The sequence below is a fragment of the Phyllobates terribilis genome, unplaced genomic scaffold (assembly GCF_046119375.1).
Source record: "Phyllobates terribilis strain yellow unplaced genomic scaffold, ASM4611937v1 Scaffold_1__5_contigs__length_1240528914, whole genome shotgun sequence".
Lineage (NCBI taxonomy): Eukaryota > Metazoa > Chordata > Amphibia > Anura > Dendrobatidae > Phyllobates > Phyllobates terribilis.
In genome coordinates this window covers 1,073,651,097-1,073,677,615 of record NW_027362761.1, presented here as the reverse complement: position 1 = coordinate 1,073,677,615, position 26,519 = coordinate 1,073,651,097, and the positions used below count along the sequence as shown (strand labels likewise).

Sequence of the window (26,519 nt, the reverse complement as noted above, 5' to 3'; positions counted from 1 at the left end):
ATGAGACCCCATAGCAGAAGCTCTAATTGGGCCCCCCCCCCCCAAAAAAAAAATTAAAATTGTCGGGGTCACCAAAGATCAGATCTCACAACTTTCCATCCTTTACATAGTATTTTTCCTCCTGCTGACGTCCTAGATCTCTCTTTCATTGCCCCATAAAGTGTGATGCCAATAAAAGCACCCCCCAAACACAGTATGATACCCCCATGGTGAATTCCTCCACATGCACAGTATGATGACCCTACTGTGCCTCACCTCAACTCCCAGGGCCAAGTATGCTGACCCTAACACAGTATGATCCCCGAACTGTGAGCCGCTAGAGATGATGGTACATAATAAGGGAGGGTGTTATACATAATAAAAGAGGAAATTATATAACTAAGGATGGCGCTACATAATAAGTGAGTACACTATATACTAAGGGACTGTGCTATACATAATAAGGCTACATTCCTGCATCTGTGTGCAGTGTCGGTGTGCTGCCCTGTTTTACAGACTCATTGAGCATGTCCTATTCTAATCCTCAAAATCGGATCAGAACAGGACATTCTTTGACCCTCTTAGATCTCATTCTCGGATCCGTGATTTTCATGGATGTGTGAATGGATCTATAAAACTGTACGAGTCCGTGGACCATCCGATAAAAAGATTTGGCAGCACACGGACATTTCACACAAATGTGAGAATGCAGCCTAAGGGATTTCACAGATAACATTATCACTCCAAGTCACACAGTGCAGATACAGAATAATATTTACATCCAGGCACTTACCGCTGACGTCTCATCTGATCAGAGATGGTTTGTGCTGCTTCTTCTCCATCTGGTCAGACCTTCATGTCGACATCTCCCAGCCACGTCGCGTCTTGTCACGATGATCTCCAGCCTAGAAAATAACAAGGTCACATATTGTATGCATACATGTGTCTCCCCCGCTCTGTGTCCTCGAATACAGATATGTAACCCCCCCATTAATATACTATTAGCCACTTAGTAATCAAAATGTAAAGTGATAAGCAGCACTGTGCCCCCCATTAACTATAATCTGCACCGGCCAATAATATAAATTATTCAGTCTCTGTGACTCTCCCCAATTAACTGTAAGGCTATGTGCACACGGAAAACATACAAGGCTTCACAGTACAAGCAAAGTGGCACCCCTCATCTTTGCTCTCTCCCAGAACCCCTCATCATTGCTCTCTCCCAGCACCCCCGTCATTGCTCTCTCCCACCACCTCCATGATTGCTCTGTCCCAGCACCCCCGTCATTGCTCTGTCCCAGCACCCCCGTCATTGCTCTGTCCCAGCACCCCCGTCATTGCTCTGTCCCAGCACCCCCGTCATTGCCCTGTCCCAGCACCCCCGTCGTTGCTCTGTCCCAGCACCCCCATCATTGCTCTCTCTCCCAGCACCCCCATCATTGCTCTCTCTCAGCACCTGAATCATTGCTCTGTCCCACCATCCCCATCATTGCTCTCTCCCAGCCCCTATCATTGCTCTGTCCTAGCACTCCCATCATTGCTCTGTCCCAGCACCTCCATCATTGCTCTGTCCCAGCCCCCCATCATTGCTCTGTCCCAGCATCTCCATCATTGCTTCTCCCAGCACCCCCATCATTGCTCTGTCCCAGCACCCCCATCATTGCTCTCTCCCAGCAACACATCATTGCTCTCCCCTTCCCCACCATCCCCATCATTGCTCTCCCCAGCCCTATCAGCCCCATTATTGCTCTTCCCAGCCCCATCATTCCTCTCCCCAGCCCCATTAGCCCCATTATTGCTCTTCCCAGCCCCATTATTGCTCTTCCCAGCCCCATCATTGCTCTCACTAGCCCCACCATCCCATTATTCCTCTCACCAGCCCCATCAACCCCATTATTGCTCTTCCCAGCCCCATTATTGCTCTTCCCAGCCCCATTATTGCTCTTCCCAGCCCCATTATTCCTATCCCAAGCCCCATCATTCCTCTCCCCAGCCCCATCAACCCCATTATTCATCTCCCCAGCCGCATCATCCCCATTATTGCTCTCCCCAGCCCCATCAACCCTATTATTGCTCTCCCCAGCCCCATCAACCCCATTATTCCTCTCCCCAGCCCCAATATTTCTCTCCCCAGCCCCATCATAGCTCTCCCCAGTCCCATCAGCCCCATTATTGCTCTTCCCAGCCCCATTATTCCTCTACCCAGCCCCATCAGCCCCATTATTGCTCTTCCCAGCCCCATTATTGCACTCCCTAGCCCCACTATCCCATTATTCCTCTCCCCAGCCTCATCAACCCCATCATTCCTCTCCCCAGCCCCATTATTGCTCTTCCCAGCCCCATTAGTCCCATTATTCCTATCCCAAGCCCCATCAACCTCATTATTCTTCTCCCCAGCCCCATCAGTCCCATTATTGCTCTCCTCAGCCCCATCAACCCCATTATTCCTCTCTCCAGCCCCATCAGCCCCATTATTGCTCTCCCCAGCCCCATCAACCCCATTATTTCTCTCCCCAGCCCCATCAGCCCTCTCCCCAGCGCCAATATTTCTCTCCCCAGCCCCATCATAGCTCTCCCCAGTCCCATCAGCCCCATTATTGCTCTTCCCAGCTCCATTATTCCTCTCCCAGCCCCATTATTGCTCTCACTAGCCCCACCATCCCATTATTCCTCTCACCAGCCCCATCAACCCCATTATTGCTCTTCCCAGCCCCATTATTGCTCTTCCCAGCCCCATTATTCCTATCCCAAGCCCCATCATTCCTCTCCCCAGCCCCATCAACCCCATTATTGCTCTCCCCAGCCCCATCAGCCCCATTATTGCTCTCCCCAGCCCCATCAACCCTATTATTGCTCTCCCCAGCCCCATCAACCCCATTATTCCTCTCCCCAGCCCCAATATTTCTCTCCCCAGCCCCATCATAGCTCTCCCCAGTCCCATCAGCCCCATTATTGCTCTTCCCAGCCCCATTATTCCTATACCCAGCCCCATCAGCCCCATTATTGCTCTTCCCAGCCCCATTATTGCACTCCCTAGCCCCACTATCCCATTATTCCTCTCCCCAGCCTCATCAACCCCATCATTCCTCTCCCCAGCCCCATTATTGCTCTTCCCAGCCCCATTAGTCCCATTATTCCTATCCCAAGCCCCATCAACCTCATTATTCTTCTCCCCAGCCCCATCAGTCCCATTATTGCTCTCCTCAGCCCCATCAACCCCATTATTCCTCTCTCCAGCCCCATCAGCCCCATTATTGCTCTCCCCAGCCCCATCAACCCCATTATTTCTCTCCCCAGCCCCATCAGCCCTCTCCCCAGCGCCAATATTTCTCTCCCCAGCCCCATCATAGCTCTCCCCAGTCCCATCAGCCCCATTATTGCTCTTCCCAGCTCCATTATTCCTCTCCCAGCCCCATTATTGCTCTCACTAGCCCCACCATCCCATTATTCCTCTCACCAGCCCCATCAACCCCATTATTGCTCTTCCCAGCCCCATTATTGCTCTTCCCAGCCCCATTATTCCTATCCCAAGCCCCATCATTCCTCTCCCCAGCCCCATCAACCCCATTATTGCTCTCCCCAGCCCCATCAGCCCCATTATTGCTCTCCCCAGCCCCATCAACCCTATTATTGCTCTCCCCAGCCCCATCAACCCCATTATTCCTCTCCCCAGCCCCAATATTTCTCTCCCCAGCCCCATCATAGCTCTCCCCAGTCCCATCAGCCCCATTATTGCTCTTCCCAGCCCCATTATTCCTATACCCAGCCCCATCAGCCCCATTATTGCTCTTCCCAGCCCCATTATTGCACTCCCTAGCCCCACTATCCCATTATTCCTCTCCCCAGCCCCATCAACCCCATCATTCCTCTCCCCAGCCCCATTATTGCTCTTCCCAGCCCCATTAGTCCCATTATTCCTATCCCAAGCCCCATCAACCTCATTATTCTTCTCCCCAGCCCCATCAGTCCCATTATTGCTCTCCTCAGCCCCAACAACCCCATTATTCCTCTCTCCAGCCCCATCAGCCCCATTATTGCTCTCCCCAGCCCCATCAACCCCATTATTTCTCTCCCCAGCCCCATCAGCCCTCTCCCCAGCGCCAATATTTCTCTCCCCAGCCCCATCATAGCTCTCCCCAGTCCCATCAGCCCCATTGTTGCTCTTCCCAGCTCCATTATTCCTCTCCCAGCCCCATTAGCCCCATTATTGCTCTTCCCAGCCCCATTATTGCTCTTCCCAGCCCCATCATTGCTCTCACTAGCCCCACCATCCCATTATTCCTCTCACCAGCCCCATCAACCCCATTATTGCTCTTCCCAGCCCCATTATTGCTCTTCCCAGCCCCATTATTGCTCTTCCCAGCCCCATTATTCCTATCCCAAGCCCCATTATTCCTATCCCTAGCCCCATCAACCCCATTATTCCTCTCCCCAGCCGCATCAGCCCCATTATTGCTCTCCCCAGCCCCATCAACCCTATTATTGCTCTCCCCAGCCCCATCAACCCCATTATTCCTCTCCCCAGCCCCAATATTTCTCTCCCCAGCCCCATCATAGCTCTCCCCAGTCCCATCAGCCCCATTATTGCTCTTCCCAGCCCCATTATTCCTCTACCCAGCCCCATCAGCCCCATTATTGCTCTTCCCAGCCCCATTATTGCACTCCCTAGCCCCACTATCCCATTATTCCTCTCCCCAGCCCCATCAACCCCATCATTCCTCTCCCCAGCCCCATTATTGCTCTTCCCAGCCCCATTAGTCCCATTATTCCTATCCCAAGCCCCATCAACCTCATTATTCTTCTCCCCAGCCCCATCAGTCCCATTATTGCTCTCCTCAGCCCCATCAACCCCATTATTCCTCTCTCCAGCCCCATCAGCCCCATTATTGCTCTCCCCAGCCCCATCAACCCCATTATTTCTCTCCCCAGCCCCATCAGCCCTCTCCCCAGCGCCAATATTTCTCTCCCCAGCCCCATCATAGCTCTCCCCAGTCCCATCAGCCCCATTGTTGCTCTTCCCAGCTCCATTATTCCTCTCCCAGCCCCATTAGCCCCATTATTGCTCTTCCCAGCCCCATTATTGCTCTTCCCAGCCCCATCATTGCTCTCACTAGCCCAACCATCCCATTATTCCTCTCACCAGCCCCATCAACCGCATTATTCCTCTTCCCAGCCCCATTATTCCTCTACCCAGCCCCATTATTGCTCTTCCCAGCCCCATTATTGCACTCCCTAGCCCCACCATCCCATTATTACTCTCCCCAGCCCCATCAACCCCATCATTCCTCTACCCAGCCCCATTATTGCTCTTCCCAGCCCCATTAGTCCCATTATTCCTATCCCAAGCCCCATCATTCCTCTCCCCAGCCCCATCAGCCCCGTTATTGCTCTCCCCAGCCCCATCAACCTCATTATTCCTCTCTCCAGCCCCATCAGCCCCATTATTGCTCTCCCCAGCCCCATCAACCCCATTATTTTTCTCCCCAGCCCCAATATTTCTCTCCCCAGCCCCATCATAGCTCTCCCCAGTCCCATCAGCCACATTATTGCTCTTCCCAGCTCAATTATTCCTCTCCCAGCCCCATCAGCCCCATTATTGCTCTTCCCAGCCCCATTATTGCTCTTCCCAGCCCCATTATTGCTCTTCCCAGCCCCATCATTGCACTCCCTAGCCCCACCATCCCATTTTTCCTCTCCCCAGCCCCATCAACCCCATTATTCCTCTCCCCAGTCCCATCATTCCTCTCCCCAGCCCCATTATTGCTCTTCCCAGCCCCATTAGTCCCATTATTCCTATCCCAAGATACATCATTCCTCTCCCCAGCCCCATCAGCCCCATTTTTGCTCTCCCCAGCCCCATCAACCTCATTATTCTTCTCCCCTGCCCCATCAGTCCCATTATTGCTCTCCCCAGCCCCATCAACCCCATTATTCCTCTCCCCAGCACCATCAGCCCTCTCCCCAGCCCCAATATTTCTATCCCCAGCCCCATCATAGCTCTCCCCAGTCCCATCAGCCCCATTATTGCTCTTCCCAGCCCCATCATTCCTCTCCCCAGCCCCACCATCCCACCATTGCTCTCCCCCCACCTCCCCTCCCCAGCATTTCAGTAAAAAAAAACAAAAAAACAAAACAACTTACATCAGCTCGCTCCCCTGCAGCAGCATTCTCCTAGTTGCCGGCAGCTTTCTTCCTGACCCAGGCGTGCGCTGCATGATGACGTCATCACGCTGCGCGCGCCTGGGTCAGGGAGGAAGCAGAGGACGAACCCTCCAGCTCCGCTGCTATTCTCCTCCTGACAGCAGCGGAGCTGCAGGGATCGCTCCCTGACCGCCGCGTGCAGGGAGCAGCTGCACCTTGCGGGCCCCTTGGTGCAGTTGCATGGTGGGGACCCGACGCAGCTGCACCGGCGGCGGTATGTCCACTCCAGGACTGCTATAGGGCCCCCCCCAGCTCACGGGCCCCATAGCAGTCGCATGGTCTGCCGCCATTGGCGGTACGCCACTGATTGTAACCACTGCAGACAATCACTGGCCTCCGCAGCTCATGCCGTCTACATTAGCCGAGGTTATTTTAGACCTCTGTACCTTATGGTATAAAATAATTTTAAGAGACAGATTATTTAAATATAGAGAAATGTGCTTAGGAGAGTAAGTATAAATAACACTGAATTTCAGGACTCTCTGGAAAGGGACAAACGGATGAGAGAATTGTCATCCTCTCAGGAGAAAGAGCTGCACAAGCTGGAATCGCAGTTGGCATCTACACGTGTGGAACTCAACTCCGTCAGACAAGAGTAAGTTAACAATTGTGTCTTTTTATTATTTATAACCTGACACTTGCGTGGTTCCCAGTCTCTTTTCACAATCACGTAGCAGCATAATGACACAGCTGCAGCCAATCACTAGCTGCAGCGGTGACTTCAGTAACTGCAAGTCAGTGACTGCATCGCTCACATATGTCATCACTGAAGCCCACTAAGCAGAGAACAGGCGTTTTACATAGTTTGATATTTTATACCATTGTCCGCTGATTGTAAAAAGCATTCATGGGTATGGAGAACCATTCATTACATATTGCTATGAGATGCAGAGACAAGGAAGATTTATTCTTCTTTACTTACAGCCTTCTTGAAGCTCAAATGGAACTGGAGGAAACGAAAACCAAATCGGCAACTACCCTCCTAGCCACTGAGGATGAGATACTGCAGCTGAGAGCAGAGTAAGGGGAAATTACCAAACTTCAATATTTTGATGATTGGTCCGCTTAATCTTTTAATTTTCTGTGTGTGGAGTCTATTTTCAGTTAAAACTATTGGATCAAAAAGGGTCGTGTAAGGGCGCAACGAGACAGCTGCATGAATCAGACCGAGATTGGAACACAGTACACGGACTGGCCGGTAGCTCTCCTGATCAGAGCCGTCGACCAGTCTGTACCCTGCTTTCTGACGTCATTTCGATTTATACACCCTTCTGATCGTGCCCTTACCATGATAAACTCTTCTTGAAAAGGGCAGACATGCGATCAGTTCATCTTCACAGGTGTAGCTTGCAAAACTCCCACCGAAGTTGGTAGCCAGCTATGCATTAAGTGGACAGGTGGGGTCAACCGGAGCAGGGACCACTGACACCCAAGCATGGGAGTAGGGCATAAGTAAAAAGTGATCTAAATCTAAAGGGTAATTTTCATTGCAGCCGTCTATGCCTGAGAAAGTAAGAACGGTATTTGGGCTCTGGCGTGTCCAAAACTCCCATAGAAATTAATTGGAGCTATGGAAACAAACTCAGCCACACTATTCCACCGCTATCATAACTTCCATTATTCTCATTTCGGTCTGTGGCGCCCCTGAGGGTTCGGTCGCTACAAGGAGGGATACTGCAGCCTGTCAGCAGGTGTAGTGTCTCCTCACCCAGGTAAGGAAGGTGCACTGGTCAGGACCCTAATCTACATTCAACACTACACACTCTTGACTTATGGGAGGCAAGTATGCACCATAGTGCTGCCTCAGCAGGATCACAAGTGAGGGGAACCAAAATTTAGGGGAACCATGTAGTGGGTGAAGGGTAGAACACAGTTTTAGTGTACACACATAATTTGCTATATAATAGCCAGCCATCTTGAGCACAGGGTTCTTGGTTCCATTCTCGATTCTTAGTTCCTACTGATGGAGTGTGATCTTCACAGCTGGCAGCGGCCATGTGTTGGAGCCTGCAGCATGTTGTAGATGCACGGTCCTCGTGCTCTGACCTTGACGCGAAGAGCGGGTATGAGTTAACAGTGTCTCTACCCCGGTCAAGTTCCCTTGCTCAAGAAGGTCGGGAGCTATAGTGAAACAGCTCCACAGGCAAAAGGATCCCCGGGAGTACGGACGGAGCAGCGTACGCCACCTGTACTCTCCACTCTGGCCCAGCCAGAGGGATTCCTGCTGCAAGAGGGGTACCGGCCCCCGACATCTGACTTTGCCACTTCACGTCTCTGTCAGAGAAGCCCGGTAGGCTACAGTGGATGGAACAGCAATTGCCGCCGTGCCCCAAATCTGTGCATAGTCCAGAGGGAGACCCAGCCTTTGCACGCACGTGGACAGGAGAGGTCAAAAGGGACAGTTTAGGAACACTCAGAGGGTCCTGACCGAAGTGCCTGAATATCCTGGGCGCGCTGAGCCCTCGTTTCTGGTGATCGCAGTAATCAGTGAGGAGCAGGGAGAAGCCTTGCTGCTGGTTACAATAATGTGAGTAAAAGACCTGGAAGACTACCCCTAAGGCCTCCGGACTCTTTATTCTGCACCGCACCACACAGCACCAGAGTATTCCTATAACTACTCCTTCCATCCTCCTGCCTTGAGGCCCTGCTCCGCCTGTGGGGAGTCATAACATCTCAAGCTGCCATAACATCCAGCCTCAGAGGACTGCTAGCAGCACTGGTGGCGCATCACCAGACACCGCAGGTGGCGTAGTCTCAATTCCACCACTCGTCCTCACCAACATCGATAGCCCATTATTTTTAATGTGACGGCCCTGGACACGGAGCGGGTCCAGGCCACGGCTACATCCCCTCGACATCTGACCCGGCTCCGAGTACCCCCCCCCATCTTCCCAGGGCAGGGCTGCGAGCGTCACATCAGGTCTCTCGGTGTAAAAATGACAGCTACCCCAATGGACTTTGCATTAGGGCCTCTTTCAACTTTCTGCCACTGATATGACAGTACCCATGAGATCAACCTGAAAAATGTACATTGTGGTCTTGTAACCAGCATCTGGCCATAACATTTTTTTATCATAGGTCAGGAAGGGGTTAAAGTTGGGCATACACATTAAATAACAATTTTATCTCCCAAACCCCCCATTGACAAAGTGTACTTACTTATTGCAATGGGGAAATTGGTTGTTGCCAGACCCCTCTGGCTGAGGCTTGTCTCCCCCAAGTTGGCTTGTGTAGCTGAGTTTTGTCTATTTTGTATCGGCACCTTTGATGTTTTCCATTTTTTCATAATGAGAAATTACAGATGTGTTTTTTTTTTGGATAATCCCAGTTTAAGGACGGCTCACGACAAAATAGAACTGAGGAATCTAGTATCAGAGGATGATTATCAGCGCCAAATACGTCTGCTGAAGGATGAGATCTCCATTCTATCAGCTGAGAAGAGTATACTGCATGGAAGGTGAGCAGGATTGGGTATGACATTCAGCGTCCTTTTACAGGGCAGCAGTCGATTGTGTCTAGCAAGTGGCATCCATTTGTCTAAGCTAGGAAGAGGCTGTTTTAATTGACTAGTGAAAGTACTATCTTGTTAGAAAAAAAAGATGCTGTACTAAATAATGGTGGGTTCACACCGAGCGCTATGTCATGGATTCTGCTTCAAAATCCAAACAAAATTTTTTTTTCAGATACTCTTTGAATAAGCTCCCTGTTGATTTCAATGGGAAAACATGCCTATAACGCACAGTGCTGATTTTTTATGTGGAAAAAAAAGCACTATGTGAATACTTGGAGTAATTCTGCTATAAAAATAATGCTAATGAATCAACTAAAACAATGTCCCACTCACAAAAATTGCATCAAAGTGAACCTGTCAGCTGATACATGCTGTCCAATCTGTGAGCCGCACGTATCAGGCACTGGCTGTATGATCTCAGCCATGTAAGGAACGCTGTAGCGTTTCAGTGAAACACATACTTTTAATAGCGGGGATCGAGCTGCGCGGCAACTAGTGAGACAGGTGGGTCATTGGCGGCTTCTCCGTGCCCACTGACAGTGACTTGCAGGTCTCTGCCTATAGACACATAGGCAGAGTCCTGTCAATCCAAGGCAGCGGGCATGGATAAGCCGCCGGCGACCCACCTGTCCGACTGGTCCCCTGCGGCTAATGAAAGTATGTTAATTTTTGAAACGCCGCATTGTTTTTCTGAGTAAAACGTACATGGCTGTGCTTATATAGCCAGTGCCACGCATTGGGCAGCATGTATCAGCTGTCATGTACACCAAAACAAAAGTTTTTGGGTGTATTTTTTTTATTGTATTTTTGTGAAGGGGGGAGGGGGGGTTTAGCCAGCAAAATCCACATAAGAGGACTCCATAGCATACTTTTAAAGTGAACCTGACAGCTGATACCTGCTGCCTGATCCACAAGAGCATATATCAGGCACTGGCTGTATGATCTCAGACAGATTTGTTTGACTCTGAAACACTATGCCATTTCAGAGAAAAAATACTTTAAAAGTTGCACAGGGGACTAATCAGAAAGGCTGGTCCCCGGCAGCTTCTCCCCTCCCGCTCCCTTTGACGACAGTAGAGCCTTTAGTGTGTACAGGGAAAGACCTGTCAGTCACTGGCAGCGGGTGGGGAGAAGCAGCCGGGGACCCGCCTGCCTGACTAGTTACTTGTGCAGCTTGGTCCCCGGCAGCTTTTAAAGTAAGTTTTCCTCTAAAACGCCGCAGTATTTCAGAGTCACACATACCTGGCTGAGATCATACAGCCGGTGCCTGATACATGCGGCCCGGGAATTGGGTAGCATGTATCAGCTTTCACGTTCCCTTGAAAGTTCTCATACTAGAAGTTAGCTTCACAAATAATACACCGAATAGTGTTCTCATTAACATCAAAATACAGTATTCAGGAGCTTTAAGTTACGTCCCCGAAAAAAGTGGAACTGAACTACATATTTTAACCAGCCAACGTGAACTATTGATTGAGAGCTATAACAAAGTCATAGTGGCGATCAGAATTAGTCATCAGATGTATGATCCTATACAGAAAACAGAATTCTCATGTCAGACACTTAGATTGAGAGGAAATACGGTATCTATCAGCCATTTTTATGAATGAACTGCTCTACGTTGCCATATATTCATTATTTATGTGTGCATACCTTCTTACAGACTTTCCAGAAGCCGCTCTCCTAGTCCTATCCGGCACTCTCCTAGTCCTATTCGCCACTCCAGCAGATCCACCAGTCCATTTACCAGAAGCGAGTCTCCCACTGCTGCCCAACTCACCAATGCCTCTCGCCACAGCCGGCTGATATCCCGCTTCAATGACGTCTATGCCAATGACCGTCTAGATGCTCAGAACCTGCTGAGACGTTACATTGAAGACCTAGAGATGGTGCAGAGGATCATTTTTATTGCGACTGTGGTAAGTGACATTTTAGTGATAATTCAGGATTCTTGATTGGTACCGATGGCGAACCTTTCAATGTCCCCAATATGTCTTAAGTAATAGCACTGTATGCAGAGAATATCTGCAATGTAGCGTGACCGACATAGCGGGTTTAAAATCCACTAAGTATAAATTTATGCTACGGATAACTCCTTTACCCCTGAAGGCCAATTTTTACAATTCTGACCACTGTCACTTTATGAGGTAATTACTCTGGATCTCTTCAACGGATCCCCCTGATTCTGAGAATGTTTTTTTCATGACATATTGTTCTTCATGATTGTGGTAAAATTTCTTCAATATGACGTGTGTTATTTGTGAAAAAAATCTGAAATTTTGTGAAAATTTAGCAATTTTATAAATTTGAATTTTCATGCCCTTAAATCAGAGAGATATGTCACACAAAATAGTTAATAAATAACATTTTCCACATTTTATTTTACATGAGCACAATTTTGGAACCAACATTTTTTTTCTGTTAGGAAGTTAGAAGGCTTAAAAGTTGACCAGCAATTTCTAATTTTTCCAACAAAATTTACATACAAAACCATTTCTTTTAAGGACCACATCACATTTAAAGTCACTTTGAGGGGTCTTTATGACAGAAAATACCCAAAAGTGACACCATTCTAAAAACTGCACCCCTCAAGGTGCTCAAAACCACATTCAAGAAGTTCATTAACCCTTCAGGTGCTTCACAGGAATTTTTGGAATGTGGAAGAAAAAAATGAACATTTAACTTTTTTCACAAAAATGTTAATTTAGACCCAAATTTTTTTATTTTCGCAGGGGTAACAGGAAAAAATGTACCCCAAAATTTATTGTGCAATTTCTCCTGAGCACATCGATACCTCATATGTGAGGGAAAACCACTGTTTGGGCGCACGGCAGGGCTTGGAAGGGAAGGAGCGCCATTTGACTTTTTGAATGTAAAATTTGCTTGAATAATTAGCGGACGCCATGTTGCGTTTGGAGAGCCCCTGATGTGCCTAAATAGTGGAAACCCCCCACAAGTGACACCATTTTGAAAACTAGACCCCTCAGGGAACTTATTTAGATGTGTGGTGAGCACCTCAAACCCCCAAGTGCTTCACAGAAGTTTATAACATTGAGACGTAAAAATACAATTTTTACATTTTTCCCACAAAAATGTTTTTCAGCCCCCAATTTTGCATTTTCATAAGGGTAACGGGAGAAATTGCACCATGCCGATGCCCCATATGTGGGGGGAAACCACTGTTTGGGCGCACGGAAGGGAAGGAGCACTGTGAATTTTTGAACACAAAATTGGCTTGAATCGAGAGAGGACGCCATGTTGCGTTTGAAGAGCCCCTGATGCGCCTAAACAGTGTAAACCTCCCACAAGTGACTCCATTTTGGAAACTAGACCCCTCAAATATTTTATCACGGGGTATAGTGAACATTTTGAACCCGGGGGTACGAAACAGAATTTGATAACATTAGGTCATATTGAATAAGTTGTCATTAGTCTTGAGCGCAAGTGCTCGCTACTTGAATTTGCATTGGGTACTCGGGTATGCACCAAGTATCGCGGGTGCTCGAGTGACATGCTCGAGTCCCCGTCCCACATGTTTCACGGTTGTTAGACACCCAAAAAAAAACGTGCGGGATCGCTCGTGCATGGCAGGCAATCTCCGCGTGTTTTTTTGGCTGTATAACAGCCGCGAAACATATGGGGCGGAGACTCGAGCATGTCACTCGAGTACCCGCGATACTCGGTGCATACCCAAATACCCGGTGTAAACTCAAGTAGCGAGCACTTGCGCTCAACACTAGTCGCCATATCGTCATCATTTTTTTTTCTTTACTTTTGAAAAAATCCCAACCCTAACACAACCCTAGCACAACCTTAACCTTAGCGTTTATTTTTTACGCTGTTACTCATGCTGTATAAGTGATTAGACTACTTTATTCTTTGGGTCGGTGCGATTACAGCGATACCAGATTTATATCGGGTTTTTATTACTTACAGCTGTCACATACTAAAACCCCTTTTTTTGCAAAGACTAGTTTTTGCATCGCCATATTTTGAGAGCTATAATTTTTCCATATTTCGGCCGACAGAGTCATGTAAGGACTTGTTTTTTGCCAGACAAGTTGACGTTTTTCTTGGTCTCATTTTCAGGCACGTGACATTTTTTCATCGCTTTCTATTCCGATTTTTGGGAGGCAGAATAAATAAAAACCAACAATTCAGGAATTGTTTTTTTTTTATGCCGTTCCGCGTGTGGTAAAATTGATAAGGCAGCATTATTCTTCGGGTCAGTATGTTTACAGCGATACTACATTTATATAGTTTTTTAATGATTCGGCGCTTTCACACAATAAAAACTATTTTATAGCAATCATTTTTTTTCTTTGCATCACTTTTTTCTGAGAGCTATAACTTTTTTATTTTTCGGCCGTTGGAGCTGCATGGCGGCTTGTTTTTTGCGGGACAAGATGACGTTTTCAGCGGTGCCATTTTTATTTACATTCGTCTTTTTGATTGCGTTTTATTCCAATTTTTGTTTGGCAGTATGATGATAAAGCATCGTTTTTTTGCTTAGTTTTTTATTTTTTACCATGTTCACTAAAGGGATTAACTAGTGGGACAGTTTTATAGGTCAGGTCATTTAGGACATGGCGATACCAAATATGTGTACTTTTATTGGTTTGTTGTTGTTTTTTTTCATAATATTTATGAGTACAATATATTTTTATTTTTTTAGGATTAGTTTTTCTTTTTTGTTTTTTAAATATTTTGTAAAAAAATGTATTTATATTTTTTTCCACTTTTTTTACTTTAACACTTTGTCCTACTATGGGACTTTCATTTTTTGCAGGCTGATCGCTTGCATAGCATAGAAATGCAGCAGCATCTCTATGGTATGTATGCAGCCTGTCAGCCCTGCAGACACAAGTTAGGTAGATCGTGAACTGAGCACGATCTACCTAACTTCCTGGTGACCTGGATGTCATCATGATGACATCAGGTCACCATGGCAACGATTGGGACCCCATGCTCACAGCACAGGGTCGCCGATACAAGGTAAGAGGGGCGCCCTTACCGCTGCCTGCCCCAGAAATGCTGCGATCAACTTCGATCACAGAATTTCCGGGGTTAATGTTACGGGAGCGGTGTGGGACCACATAGTATCGGGTGTCAGCTGTGAGAATCAGCTGACACCCGGCAGCGATCGGGCCCGCACAGCCTCTGTGCGGACGCGATCGCCAGGGCGTAATAATCCGTACCTGGTCATTGAGGCACAGGTACATATTATTACGCCCGACATCAGAAAGGGTAAAATTTCCACAACGTAAATGCCCCATTCTCTCCTTTATTTAACCTCTTAGGGACATCTACTGTAAATGCAAAGCGCTGGAGGCTACTGATTATCATTACATTTAGGCTTAGTTCCCACGATGCAGAAATTTTCCTGAGCATTTCTGCATCTCCTTGGCAGAAAAACGCATGTGCTTTTTCCATGCGTTTTTGATGCGTATTTGACGCGTTTTTTCATGCGTATTTGCCATGCGTTTTTCCAATGCATTGTATAGGCAAATACATAAGAAGCAGAATCGCACAAGAATTGGTCATGTCCGTATTTTTTCTGCGAGTAAAATCTGCGCAGAAAAAATACGGACCATGTGCACAGAACTTGCAGAATGTCATAGGAAGTCATGGGATAAGGTATGCAATGCGTTTCTGGAGCGTTTAGGGTATGTGCCCATGTAGCGTTTCACAAGCGTATTTGATGCGGAATTTCCGCTTGTAAAACGCTTGTTAATCCGCACCCCATGGTCCCCAATGCGAATCCGCAAGTTCTATGCCCATGATGCGGATTTTTCCGCAGCGTTTTTGATGCGCACAAAAATCCGCAGCATGTCAATTAATTTTACGTTTCCGCATGCGGAATTGCCTTTTCAATGCAATAAAAAACGCAAGGCAATTCCGCATGTGGAAAACGCGCGATAAACGCTTGCGAAATTCCACATGCGTTTTTCCGGGAAAGGACATGCGGAAATGAAGCGCAAATTTTCCGCTTCATTTCCTCAACGTGGGCACATAGCCTAACGCGCTGCAAATACGCACCAAAAAACGCACCAAAAATGCATCGTGGGCACACAGCCTTTTAGTAACACTGTAATCGCAGGGCACTGAGGTTCTGCCTGCACGATCACTCACATTTGGGCTGCGTCACTGAAAACCATCTAATCTGTGCACATACCTTTAATGCTATGACAAAAAATGTAACCTTTTTATTATACAACATTTCTTTTATATCTGTTGCATACAGGAATCCTTCCATGCTGCCAAGATGGCGTTCAGACAATTCAAGCTAAGAGTACGAAAGTCGTTGTCTCCTTCTCACATGGGACCAGAATCCCTGGAGGATGCTGTGATCGACTACATTGTCCGCAATCTGGATCTCTACGATGTGCAGTCCAGTGTTAATGTATGACTTTCCTTTTAATAATATTAAGACACTGGAGATATGCCCAAAAAATGTCTAGTTCTGACTGATTAAACATTGGGGCAGATTTACTATTGCCGTGTAATATTCATAGAGGAGACCGTGAGAAGATGCACCCAATCTATCACCGTGGTGTGTTTGATAGATCTGGCACACGTTGGGCTCGGTTTCCTCCTGGGTGGTAACTTTACTCCTAAAAACTGTTGCACACTAGCATTAAATGTGGTGCATTTTACACACCGATTTCCACCTTTTTTTCAACTGCTTGGTTGATAATGGCTTCACTTACTCAGCACTTTGCCGGATTCACACATCCATGTTTCGTGGTCCAAGTACTGACCACCATACACAGATGGACCTCAGGTCTCTTGACCCAAACTTGATGGGCATAGATGAAACTGATAAGTTTGGTACAGGAGAATCAAGGCCGGTCTCCTGACTGTGAAACATGGATATGTGCATCCAACCTTATTCTGTCAGAAGGTCAGAAGCCCCACTATAAAGTCAGTTTTCATTCACTGCAAAGTGAAGCATTGTATTTTTGGTTCCATTTCTTTTATAGTGTAATTAGAGTTATTAAGGCCAGGTAAAGACTCATTCAGACATCTTTTTATTTATCAGCTTGCTGCATCCAATTTACAGCCATTTGTGTCTCGTGTGTCTTTTTTTTTTTTTTTTTTTTTACATAAAATAGCAGAAGACCGGCACTCACTTGTAAGTTTGCAGAATTTGTAGATTTTTATTCCATACTCTTCAGAAAACAATCGTGTTACACGTTTCGGCCTTTTTCAAACAGATTAAGACCAACACAACTGAGCATATTAGTGTATAGAATATTTAAAACTTAGATACACCTGATTAAGATAATTAACAACAAAGAAAAAAATGATGCACTTGACTCACCCCCTGGGCCGTGGGGCACCCGGAACTGGGCTTCAGTGCGATGATGGGGGTAGTAGTGGCAACCCGATCCCGTGGCTCAGCGTGGTCAGACCAAATGCTGTGGCAGTCTATTTGTAGAGCTATTAATGTCCGACTACGCCACCCGTGGATTGCGGTCAGGGATGACCGCCGCTGCAAAGCAGACCGCTGAGGCTGGTGTTGGTGTGCAGCACAGGGATAGGATAACTCCCCACGGGAAGAGTGTAGCCTCAGGGCAGTGTAGGAGGATGCTGGGGGTGATGGTGCAGGTGCAGCATAAATCACACAGAGTCCAATGGTACAGTTCAGGCCTTTTACTCACAGTTGATATCCAAGTCACTTCTGTCAGCAATGACTGCCCAAGCCGTGCTGCGTCCACCAGGTGAGGAGCTCGGTCAACCCCCAGGCAGTTCAGGAGTATGGCACAGGACCCCCTTCTATCCTTTCTCTGGCCTCTCGTGCCCCACCAGTGACCACACTTCTGTCCGGCTGCCTCGGGCCTTCTCTGGTAAAACTTGGCGCCAGTTTCCCTGACCCTATGTGGTGCCTTCCTAGCGGGTGTAGCAAGGGGTCGCACCAATAAATGATCACGACCTCCGGTTTTTGGCTGAGGGATGATTTACCTCCACCAACTTGGGAATCCGGTACCCTTCCGCGGCCTGACCCTTCACCCGATATAACGCGGGCTTGCAACGGTTACTGTCCGTTCTGCTCTCTTAGGGTCCCTTCTGCCTTCTTGTTTCTGGAGCCTTTCTACTCCTCTGTCTCTCCTCTTTCCTTCCTTCTCCTTCTCCTCTTCTCCTCTCTGGCCCCGGCCTTCTCCCTAGGCCTGCCTCGTGGAGCTGAGCTCAGGCTGAGCCGCAGCTCCCTGTCAGCTCTCTCCTCCTTCTGCTCTGACTGACTGAACTCCCTCCTAAGATGGCCCCCACCTTTTATCTGCTTCTCTGTGTCTGAGCTCAGGTGACCTGCACCCAATGAGCTCCTTCCTATGCTCCAGAAACCGTCCCCTACTGCTCCTACATCACTGGGTTCTCTCCCCCCTCCCCACTCCAGCCAGGGACATGGTCAGTTGTGCCTGCAAATGGGAGCACCGTCAAGCTGTCCCCCGGAAATGAGGAGTGTATGTGTGTGCAGCTAACTGAGCCCTGGTCCACACTCCATCCTTACCTGGGAGTGGAATATCACACCTCTGGTTGAGGTGCAATACCTATGTGCAAAACATAGGTTTTATTGAAATAATTGAAAAATACTAAAGGTAAAAAAAGCAGAATAACACAATGGAGGACCACATATATAGAAAGAGACCTACACTAAAGAATATATATTGCTTGGTAACAAAATATGCTTTCCAGTGCCTATAAATTGTACATGGAATATATTTACCAATGAGTACTTATTGTACCCTAGTGGCGAGATAAATGTTCCAAGAATAAATAATAGTGAAGTACTTACATGTTCTAGTAAGAGACTGTAGTGACGTGTGGTGGCGCCAGGACCTTCTTTAAAAATGTTGCAACTTTTTAAAGCATTTTACGCCAGTAGTCTCCACAACTATTTTGCCCTCCCAAATAAAGAGAAAGCAAATGGATCTGTTTTTTATCATTGAAGTCTATGGGAAACCGATCATAACGGATGATCATTCATTATGTTATCCATTAATGGATCTTTTTTTTTTCACTGCTGATGCCCAGTTTTAAGAGACACGTCTAGTAAAAATGGATCTGTTACAAACAGAACACATACAGATCAAATTGTTAACCAAAGTTTCATTTTCTAAACAGATCCATTATTTTATTTAAAAAAAAAGATGGATCCATTTAAAACTGGAAATGTTTTGTTTCTGTTTTGCACCTGTTTTTACTCTGTTTGTAAAGTATCCTTTTCTTTTTTTCCCCAATATTGGGTGTGTTACTTAAAATAAGCTGAAATTGTAAAGCACAATGAATATAATCTGAAAAAGACTTTACATATGCTGTAATCTAAGAATAAACTAAGGTGATGTTTCACTTTTATCTTGTATATTTCCTATTTTAGGAGGTGATCAGCGCCATGAATGTCAATCCTAAAATCTCGTTCCCAGCAGAGGTGGACTTCATTCTGATCAGTGGCTTTATCCGGGAGGTGTGCCGGGTGGCATTTGCCATGCAAACCCTTGAGGCCCCACTAGACATTGCATTTGCTGTTGATGGAGAGCTGTTTAGTGAAACCAAGTAAGGAAAAGCCTTAGCCATGCATCGCTGTCATTCTCCAGACACAGGGTGCATATATCTAACAGTTTACAACTGCATTCTAGCACTATTTTAGTCACAGGCTGTTTTCTGAGCTGTCACATGCTGCAAATAAAGGAGTTGCCTTTCTACATATTCAATAGGACCCTTTGACAAACTGCTGAATTTGTCAGGGAAGCTGTGGACAGCCAGAGATTTGTAGCATTACAAGGTGACCATTCCGATGGAGCCAATTTAATACATCAGCAGCTCATGCTTGCCAGAGCAAGAACTGGTCTTAGGGAAGAGTCAGAATTCGGATGAGAATCGCAACGCAATGCTCGGCCAGTCCGAGCATTGCGTTGTGATCCTCATTCGAATTATACGGTCGTCTGCGCTTTACAGAGAAGCCCACCTTCTGGCTTATAGAAGGGGATCTGAAGTGATTTGACGTCCATCTGACTGAATATGCTATGTATACAGGGGTTTGTCTACATGAGACTCGCTCTTCAGGGCAAATAACAGTCATTGTACTTCAGATAATGCAGTAGATATTGGGGTCGTTTCGCAATATTTTTGTGCAACTTGACAATTGCGCAAAAATATTGTGACTTTTGGCGTTAACACGCCAGTCCCGGTCAGCTGCACCAATAGCAGACGTAGCATGGGTGGGATGGGGCATGGTAATGTCGAGTTCTCAAATTCATTATAAGTTACACCAATTAAGTGGCATAACTTAATCCAGAAATGTACGCAAGCCCCCGGCTGGCATACGTTTCCAGTTATGGCGCACGCTGGGCATTAGATGCACCTGATTAAAATTGTCATACTGTCATGCTAGGTATGGGAAGAACCCCGCGTACGGCGATAGGAAAAGGAAGGAAACCCTACAACTAGGGAAAGAGGGAGTGGAGACCCCTAAGCAGATCTAACAACACCCTGAGTCCCCTATCGTCCCTAAATAGGTTACGCACCTATCGCCAAGCAGGATACCTTAGCCCTGGCTGACCCTAGAGCTAGGCCTTAGGTAGGGAGAGGGATGGGTGAGCACTAGTCAGCCCCACTGCAACTAAAGGCAAAACAAAGGAAACATGCAAGGGGAAACACTTAGCTTTGAGAAGACACCAGAGAGATGATGACCACAATCTACAAAGGAACTCCAAGGAGAATCCAGCCAGAATTCTAGACCTGAACAGAGGAATTAACTCTATCGCCAGCAACTCTCTGGAGAAACTGAGGGTATTTAAAGATCCAGCAAGGGTGTGTCATTTAGCAGCAGAAGGAAAAGAGGGAGGGATGATGAAAAGATCAAGAAGGTGTAAGGTTGCTGCAAGGCCAAGGGCAGCGACCTTCTACAGCCGGATCCAGAATGACTGTCTGTCAAACCTGACACACCCGTGACTCATACGCTACGCCAGTCTTAATGATTTGCTCCTATTGTGTTTATAGATACTCATAGAGCAGAGTCACAGATGTAAATTGAAGCCCCTAGTCTCTAATGCAGAATTTATAACAGGGCCCCCATCTATCATATATGTACCAGGTTCTTTGTTTTTTTTCCTAGTAGAGACCATCAAGCTCCAGCTGATATTACTTTTATGTCTGCTCGCCCTTATAGCTATGCCCCGGAGCAGAGTGTATTATAATACACATTTTTTGCATTTAGATATCGTCGGACATATGACTCTGAGCTCACTGCTCCATTGGTATTTTACCACGTGTGGCCTTCTCTGATGGAAAATGAGATTGTTGTTGTGAAGGGAGAAGCTGTGACAAAGAGAGGTGCACTGGTAAGTCTAAAAACTTCTGTAAGATTGGTATCTCACCATATCATAGGTGAAGGAGCGGAAAACAAAGTCTATTGGATATAAAGCTCCTAAGGTACTTAGGCTCTGATTTACCAAGGCCGGAGTTGTTCACGTTAGTCTTGATGAGGGCGAATTCTTGAGTCAGAGGCGCCTGATTCATTAAGAGTTGCTCATCTCTTAATGAATGAAGCGCGTCACAAAAGTGTTTCTCCACAAATCTAACATAGTAACATAGGTGAGTACGACACACAACAGCTTATGAATTAGAACAAGTCAGTTTTGGCCATGATTAGAGTTGGTCGAAATTGGAAAGAAAATGACAAATGTCACAAAATTTCTCCTCAAGCTCGTGTTGTGCAGAAATTTTGCAACTTTTAAAAGCATTTTAAACCAGTTTTCTGGAGAAAAAGCCTCGATGAATTTGGACCATAGCACTGAAATGAATGGTTTTAAATCCAATGTGCTCATTATAAATGCATATACATGTGTACAAAAGTGGAGACTTCATGTGCATAACTATGTAGCATTTGTGATATTGCTGTTTCTTGTATAATTTACTTTCAGTGGAGCCCCCGCAAGAGCAGAAGTAGAAGCTGCAGCCCTCTACGTTCTCGATCAGTCAGCCCAGGCCACACCTTGGTAAGTATCCAAGCTCACAACTTCAAGAAATGTGACTGATAGAATATAATACTGTGACACTGGTCACAATGAAAAGCTTCTCTACCTGCCGGTGTCTAAAGTAAGTGTAATGAACCACTCAAGTAAGTGGCTTAGATTTGGCATTTGCTTAGACCTCATACACATCACCGTATTTAGGATCCATATGAAATATTTTCATCACAAATACTACTGCAGTGCAAAGGGGACATGCATACTGATGCACAGGTTTTTTCTTTTAGCACATTTTTTTGGTGCAGAGAGGAAAACCACACAAACTTATACCTCAGACAACATACTCATTGTGTAACTGGTTCAAATGTATATTTTTCGTTTAAGTCTCCTCATACTGGCATGCCAAACCTGGCTTGTCACTCTCCATAAGGAGAAATCTTACCCCTTAGATCCCAGTTTTAGCCTCTCACCTAGCCAAATTAGATCTCATACTTTGCACTGATGAGATACCCCGAAACACTGTGTCTGCAAATTGGGATTCTGGTTTCCTTTTATCCTAATTCATATTGCAAGGCTCGTTAAAGGGTCGATATTGACTTTTCGGATTGCTATAGGTGGCGCTAGAGTTCAAGTCTTCTTTCTCTCTGTAGAGCCAATTTGCATGCATGTAAAATACACAGTTGCGATTTTAAGTGCAGAATCAAAGCTTTTCTGTCCTAAAAAATGCTTTAAAAAAGTGCTTCCAATTTGCACCAAAAACGCATCAGATTAAGGGAAAAATGTAAAAAAAAGGACAGCGAAAAAGCAAAGCTTACTGACTGCCTCGCTGTCACGGTGCAGCCAATGCTAGACACTGGGACCAGTGGCTGACATTCACTGGTGGACCAGGGGCAGGTGAGTATAGCGCAATTTTTATTTTTTTAATAGCAAACTGCAGCTTGTGGAAAACTTTAATTGAAAGGGAACAACCCCTTTAAACTAGTTAGGTAGTGCTTTTCTAGCAACCAGTCTGTTTTACATTCTTCAATTTACTATATTGGTACCAAGCTGGGGACAGAGAAAGGGCATGGAGGGTTGGTATTTTTTAAACTGTTATTAAATTGTTCACATCACTCTTTCTAGCTTGAAAACGGCTTTAAAAACATCTGTAAGTGGCCACTAGACCCGCATATCTTAAAGGGTCCCTGTCAGCACAGAATGACTGTTCAAACCAAGCCCCCCCCCCCCCCCCCGCTCGATGCATCACGGCGCGGTCAATCATTTATATACACCTTCCCACCTGCTTGGTTTGACAGCTCTGGCTTCATAGAGACAAAGAAGGGTGGAGATAGATGTAAACCAAGGAGGTGGGAAGGCAGGAGCTTAAGGCCAAATTGTTCACAACAGTTTGCTTGGCGTGTCCGGGTTATACAACCGTCTGTTGAAATTAAGCTCAGCCAGCCCCTGTGACTTTCTTTGAAGTGAACGATGTCCCCTATGTTATTCTCGTGATCTCCGTATCACAGTATAGGACCGGCCACGCACATTGTTTTCTCCTGTTTTGGGCAGAGGAATCAACTTCCTTTTGCACATGTGCCAGTCCTGATGTTAATTCTGGATCAAATGCTTGATCACTCGCCGCAGCCCTTGAAAGTGCATTCTTGTCTACTCTTTATTATAATATTAACTGTCTAAGGCTGTGTGCCCACTATGCATTTTTTAAGCGTTTCTGCAGCGGCAATTCCGCTGTGGAAACGCTTAAACGCTTGGTTGAAGGTCTGCAATGGTCCCCAATGATAATCCGCATGTGCTGTGCACATGCTGCGGAAATTTCCGCTGCGGATTATCATTGCGGAAAAATCCACAGCACGTCCATTAATTTTGCGGACACCCAGCGTAATTGCCGCCATTGACTTGCATTGAATCGCATAATATCCGCATGAGTACATGTGCACATTCGAATATTAAGCGATTCAATGTGCGGATGGAGACTCTCCTCCAGACCCAGGTACCACAGTACCTGTCGTTAAAAAAGAATTACAATAAAAAAACAACAACATTATACTCACCTTCTGATGGCTCCCGGTCTCCTGTACGGTGCGTCAGGTGTCTTCGGCGGCTCGCGGTGGTGTAAAAGGACCTTCCATGACGTCATTTAGTCATGTGACAGGTCACGCGACCGCTGACGTCAGCGGTCGCGTGACCTGTCACATGACTAAATGACATCATGGAAGGTCCTTTTACACCACCGCGAGCCGCCGAAGACACCAGAGAAGGAGACTGGGGGCCATCGGAAGGTGAGTATAATGTTTTTTTTTTTTTTTTACCATTTTATTCTTTTTTTTTTACTATTGATGCTGCATTTGCAGCATCGTAACTTGGTCACACTATATAAATCCATGCTGGTTGCATGGATTTATATAGTGTGACCAAGTTGTCAAGCTTTTTTCCAAGTGCTGCTAAAATCGCTTGGAAAAGCACTTTACAACCCACATGCGGAAATGCATGCAAAAACGCTTCAGAAACGCTTCTACCTGGAAGAAAAAACGCATGTAAAATCCGCATGAGTTTTTCCTGCCAGGGAGATGCAGAAAAAATCCAGAGCATTTTTGCTCCGTGGGCACTTAGCCTAAAACTACATTTTGAAGAAATGTGTAGAATATTTTTTAAGCAAATATTTTAAACATTTTCTTTTTCCAGGCATCTAGAAGCCGTAGCCCATCCCCACGAAGAAGTGGAACCCCAAGTAAGTTAAATGATAGTCAGCATCTTGACCCATCAATGTTAAGTACATAAAGACACAGCATCAACAAAATGAAGGAACTGAAGGAACAAGCATGTAGCTGAAAACCCAATAAACCCCTGAAAAGCTGAAAGTGTATATCTTATTTATATGTAGCTGAACGTTGAGAAAAAAATAAAACTAAAATAAAATAAAATATATATATATATATATATATATATATATATATATAATATATATACACATATACATATATATATATATATATATATATATATATATATATATATATATATATATATATATATATATACACATATACATAGTGTATATGCATTTTTTTTTTAAAGTGTGGTTACTTCTGTCTGGTTGTTGTGATGCAATTTTCCTGGTGGTGAACTGAAAGTGCATGAAGTTGTCATCAGGAAAGAACTTCATTTTAACCAAAATGCTTTTAAATACAGGTATGGTCCTTTAATTAAAGAAAACTGAGTGCCAAAAGTTTTACATATACTATTTATTCATCACAACATAGAGAGTAATTCATTGTTTACAATGCCATAACTTAGTATTTTGTAGCAGAACCTCTTGCTTTAATTACTGCACCACACTGACGTGACATTGAAGCCACTAGGGTATTCATGATTAGTGTTGAGCCAATTTGTTCGGCATTCCAAATTCGTGTTCGTGTTCGGGGTTCCGGCTTGTTCCTGCCAAAAAATCGTCTCCGCCCATGAACATCCCTGATTTGCTACGCTGTCACGCAGATAACATCTGCGTGACAACTCTGGAGGAAGTTTTCCGTGGTCGTCCTCTTCTAGGTTTGTCAGCTGTTCCATAACATTTTTCTTTCTTTAATATACGTGACTCTTGACTCTGAGAACAGTTGAATTCCATTGCTACCTCTTTTTGGCTTTTCCCTGACTTCACTCTCAGAATAATAAGCTTCCTGACATCTGGTGATAAATTTGGTTTGGTCTTTGCCAGGGGCGTACATAGGAATCATGGGGCCCCATAGCAGAAGCTCTAATTGGGCCCCCCCCTCCCAAAAAAAAGTTAATAATTGTCGGGTCACCAAAGATCAGATCTCACAACTTTCCATCCTTTACATAGTAATTTTCCTCCTGCTGAAGTCCTAGATCTCTCTTTCATTGCCCCGTAAAGTGTGATGCCAATAAAAGGGCCCCCCAAACACAGTATGATACCCCCATGGTGAATTCCTCCACATATGCAGTATAATGACCCTACTGTACCCCACCTCAACGCCCAGGGCAAAGTATGCTGACCCCAATACAGTATGATCCCCCAACTGTGAGCCCCTAGAGCTAGAGAGGATGCTACATAATAAGGGAGGGTGTTATACATAATAAAAGAGGAAACTATATAACTAAGGATGGTGCTATACATAATAATTGAGTACACTATATACTAAGGGACTGTGCTAAACATAATAAGGCTACATTCCTGCATCTGTGTGCAGTGTCGGTGAGCTGCCCACTTTTACCGACGCATTGAGCATGTCCTATTCTAATCCTCAAAATCGGATCAGAACAGGACATTCTCTGACCCTCTTAGATCTCATTCTCAGATCCGTGATTTTCATGGATGTGTGAAAGGATCTATAAAACTCTACGAGTCCGTAGACCATCCTATAAAAAAATCTGGCAGCACACGGACATTTCACACAAATGTGAGAATGTGGCCTAAGGGATTTTACAGACAACATTATCACTTGAAGTCACACAGTGCAGATACAGAATAATACTTACATCCAGTGACCGCTGACGTGTCATATGATCAGAGTCGGTTTCTGCTGCTTCTTCTCCATCTGGTCAGACCTTCATGTCAACATCTCCCAGACACAACTCATCTTGTCACGATGATCTCCAGCCTAGAGAATAACAAGGTCACATATTGTATGCATGCATGTGTCTCCCCCGCTCTGCGTCCTCAAATACAGATATGTACCCCCCCCCATTAATATACTATTAGCCACTTAGTAATCAAAATATAAAGTGATAAGCAGCACTGTGCCCCCAATTAACTATAATCTCCACCGGCCAATAATATAAATTATTCAGTCTCTGTGACTCTCACCAATTAACTGTAAGGCTATGTGCACACGGAAAACATACAA

The 26,519-nt window shown here is 45.7% G+C and overlaps 1 protein-coding gene across 1 annotated transcript in view; it reads left to right on the top strand.

The window, feature by feature from the left end:
* SPATA18 (spermatogenesis associated 18) overlaps positions 1-26,519 on the top strand; it is a 58,333-nt gene that overhangs the window by 26,454 nt on the left and 5,360 nt on the right. The window contains exons 4-12 of the mRNA XM_073645502.1: positions 6,657-6,775; positions 7,105-7,200; positions 9,509-9,637; positions 11,355-11,610; positions 15,936-16,094; positions 19,068-19,243; positions 20,907-21,030; positions 21,613-21,687; positions 24,340-24,385. Of these exons, the coding sequence (XP_073501603.1) occupies positions 6,657-6,775; positions 7,105-7,200; positions 9,509-9,637; positions 11,355-11,610; positions 15,936-16,094; positions 19,068-19,243; positions 20,907-21,030; positions 21,613-21,687; positions 24,340-24,385 (1,180 nt within the window). The remainder of the gene's footprint in view (positions 1-6,656; positions 6,776-7,104; positions 7,201-9,508; positions 9,638-11,354; positions 11,611-15,935; positions 16,095-19,067; positions 19,244-20,906; positions 21,031-21,612; positions 21,688-24,339; positions 24,386-26,519) is intronic.